This window comes from Arachis hypogaea, chromosome 14, assembly GCF_003086295.3.
Source record: "Arachis hypogaea cultivar Tifrunner chromosome 14, arahy.Tifrunner.gnm2.J5K5, whole genome shotgun sequence".
Taxonomy (NCBI): Eukaryota; Viridiplantae; Streptophyta; class Magnoliopsida; order Fabales; family Fabaceae; genus Arachis; species Arachis hypogaea.
Genome location: NC_092049.1, coordinates 20,292,325 through 20,295,574, shown reverse-complemented (window position 1 = coordinate 20,295,574; position 3,250 = coordinate 20,292,325). Strand labels below are relative to the sequence as shown.

At 46.8% G+C, this 3,250-nt stretch overlaps 1 protein-coding gene across 1 annotated transcript; it reads right to left on the bottom strand.

Moving 5' to 3' along the window:
• Positions 1 to 2,569: 2,569 nt before the first annotated feature.
• LOC140178524 (uncharacterized) lies at positions 2,570 to 2,896 on the bottom strand. Its single transcript, XM_072215697.1, has one exon. The coding sequence runs from the start codon at positions 2,894 to 2,896 to the stop codon at positions 2,570 to 2,572; it is 327 nt and encodes a 108-aa protein (XP_072071798.1).
• Between the last annotated feature and the right edge of the window lie 354 nt (positions 2,897 to 3,250).

Sequence of the window (3,250 nt, the reverse complement as noted above, 5' to 3'; positions counted from 1 at the left end):
TCTAGAGGGAAAGCTTCGTGCCGCCCAGAAGGATATTACTGATCTGAAGACCCGGGAAGAGTCCCACAAGACCCAGCTTACCGAGAAGGAGAAGAGAGCGGAGGAGGACGCTTCTGAAATCAATAGGTTGGTGGAGCGTGACCTCTCCCTTTCTAGGGAATTGAATACTGCTTGAGGTCAGGCTACTTCGGCTGAGGCCAAGGTTTAAGACTTGGAGAAAAAATTGAAGGAGTTGGAGGGGAAGCAAAGCGAGATCGAGAGGTCGGCCCAGGTCGCTCAGCAAGAGGTCGTGGCTTTGAAGAAGAATAAAGACATTGTGAGGGACGCCAAGAAGGTTGTCAAGGCTACCGAGGAAGGGATCAAGGCCCAAATTGCTGTCTTGGCTCTCGAGCTCGATACTTCCTTGGTTGAGGCCTTCAAAATGGTGCAGGACGACAAGATTGTAGACATCCCCAAGAATTTGGGAGCCCCTTAGTAGTTTTATTTTGTGACTTTAACGTTGCTTTAGACTTTTGTTGTACTTTCAACCTGTTGGGCCGATGCGATGGCCTCGTTTTGTAATAATTATCGTGACTTTTTTATATTGTTCCTTGGCCGACTAATTTCCTTTGAAAAATATTTATAGCCTTTTATTTTCTGGCTTTCACGTTTGGCTGGTAAGCTGTATATTTTTTCCTTTGTGGTATTCTTTGTACCGATTAAGGCTCCCGGGGTGATCAGTCCCGGTTAGCCGTGAGAACAGAACAAAAAATGCAACACTTAAAATAGGTGAAATGACATAATGCAATGTTCATAGTATTTATAAGGAAACTAGTCGACAAGCCAACAAAAGACGTAATAGCATGGTAACAAATGGTAAAGAAAACAAAGCAACAAACATGAGTGAACGAGAATAGAAAAATCTGTTAAGTCACTAGGTCACCTTTCAAGAGTAGAATCTTTTCAAATTTGCTACATTCCATGTCCTTGGTACCTCGCTCCCATCCAAGCGCTCTAGCTTGTACGTTCCCTTGCCGCGTACCTCTCTTACTCTGTATGGGCCTTCCCAGTGAGCCGCTAACCTTTCCTTCTCCTGGGGTCAACAACCCGATGTCGTTTCTTCATAGCAACAGATCGCTTGACTTGAAATCTCTTTTCAGCACCTTGGCGTTGTACCTCAAAGCTACCCTTTGCTTTAATGCAGTTTCTATCAAATGGGCCATCCTTCTGGTTTCATCAATCAAATCCTTCTCCACCGCTTCTTCAACACCTCCGAGCAACAGCCTCGGACTTGGTTCCCCGATCTCGACTGGGATTACCGCTTCGACCTAGTTGGTAAGCCGGAATGGCATTTTTCTAGTAGAGAATTGCGGTGTTATCCTATACGACCATAGGACCGAGGGGAGCTCGTCTGCCCAGGAGCCCCTTTTTCTGGTCTAGTCGTGTCTTCAAGCCGTGGAGGATGACCTTGTTTGCAGCTTCTACTTAGCCGTTGCTCTGTGGGTGTTCAACTGAGGAGAATCTCTGCTTGATCCCCAGCCTTGAGAGGAACTCCCCAAACTTTATGTCCGCGAACTGTATCCCATTATCCGAAATGACGACGTCAGGGATTCCGAACCTGGAGACCACTTGTCTCCACATGAACTTCCGACAATTCGCCAACGATATACTGGCCAACGGTTCCGCCTCGATCCATTTGGTGTAGTAATTAATGGCCACGATTAGGTACTTAACCTACCTGGGACCCACTGGGAATGGACCCAGGAGGTCGACTGCCCATCGAGCGAAAGGTTGGGACGCTAGCATTGAACTTAACTCCATCGTTGGGGACTTGTGGAAATTAGCATTCTCCTGACACCTCCTACACTTTCTCACAAATTCTTATGCATCCGACATCATGGAGGGCCAATAGTAACCAGCTCTAACGAGCTTCCTAGCCAATGCCTTTCCCTCAATATGGCGGCCACAGTATCCTTCGTGGACTTCGCTCAGGACGTAGTCCGTCTGGTCGGGGCGTAGGCATTTTAGTAGGGGCTGGTTCTGCCCTCGCTTGTATAATTAGCCTTGTATTACCACATACTTTGCTGCCTCCCTTCTTATCATCTTTGCCTCCTTCTCGTCTTTGGGGAGTTCACTGACTTCCAAGAAACTGAGAATTGGATCAATCCATGAGGGGGTGTGATGAACTACTATTTTATGACTTAATTTGTATCGAATCGAGTAGATTTTGTCAACTATCCTCACACTTATTCATGTAAATTGCATGTTTTTAAGATTATTTCCTAATTTTGTGCTATGATTGAAAACATGCTTCCTAGGTCTAAAAATTACTAATTTTTTATTCTCTTTTGTTTCCATTCGATGCCGTGATGCGTTTGTTGAGTGATTACATGAGGGTGTTTATTGCTTGTGCCACGCATAGGGTTACCGTGGGTTCCTTTATCTGCCTTTGGATCAAAGATCGATTTCCCGACCATGGCTTTGTGCTTGTCAGTTTTGATAGGAGGTCCGCCCGGGCATTCCTCTCCCTGGGGACATGCTTGACCGCGATCTCATCGAAGCCTTTGCTCAACTTTTTTACACTTTCCAATTACTTCTGGAGTAAAGAATCTCTAGCTTGGTAAGTCCCGTTGATCTGGAAGGTAACGATTTGAGAATCGCTGTTAACTTCAAGCCGCGAGGCTCCGACTTCTTTTGCCAAGAGCAAACCTCCGATCAAGGCTTCATACTCTGCTTGGTTATTGGAGACTAGGAAGTCAATCTTGATCAACAGCTCGTAAACCACCCCAGTTGGACTTTCGATGATTATTCTTGCTCCTCCGAACGCTTGGTTGGAAGCTCTGTCAACGTGGCGCTTCCACTGTGTGTCCGGGTTCTCGTGGGAGTCCCCAATTACTTCTACCAGGAAATCTGCCATCGCCTGAGCCTTGATCGCATGCTTGGGCTAGTAATGCAAATCATATCGGGATAACTCGATTGCCCATGTCATCATCCATCCCACCAGATCGGGGTTTTAAAAGATGAATGGCTTGGTCGGTTCTCACAGTGATCCAGTGTCCCTGAAAGTACTGCCTCAGCCTCTGGGATGAGGTCAGAACGGCGTAAGCCAGCTTTTCCAGCTTGGTGTACCTTAGCTCTGCGCCTTGTAGGGCTTTGTTAATGAAGTAGACTGGTTGTTGGACTTTGTCTTCTTCTCGGACGAGGATGGCCGCCAAGGCCTGGTCTGCCACCGCCAAATACAAGAACAACGTCTCGCTGTCTTTGGGCTTGC

What these genes read in the sequence shown, in the direction of transcription:
- LOC140178524 (XM_072215697.1), bottom strand. Translation starts at nt 2,896, where the DNA reads ATGGCAGATTTCCTGGTAGAAGTAATTGGGGACTCCCACGAGAACCCG.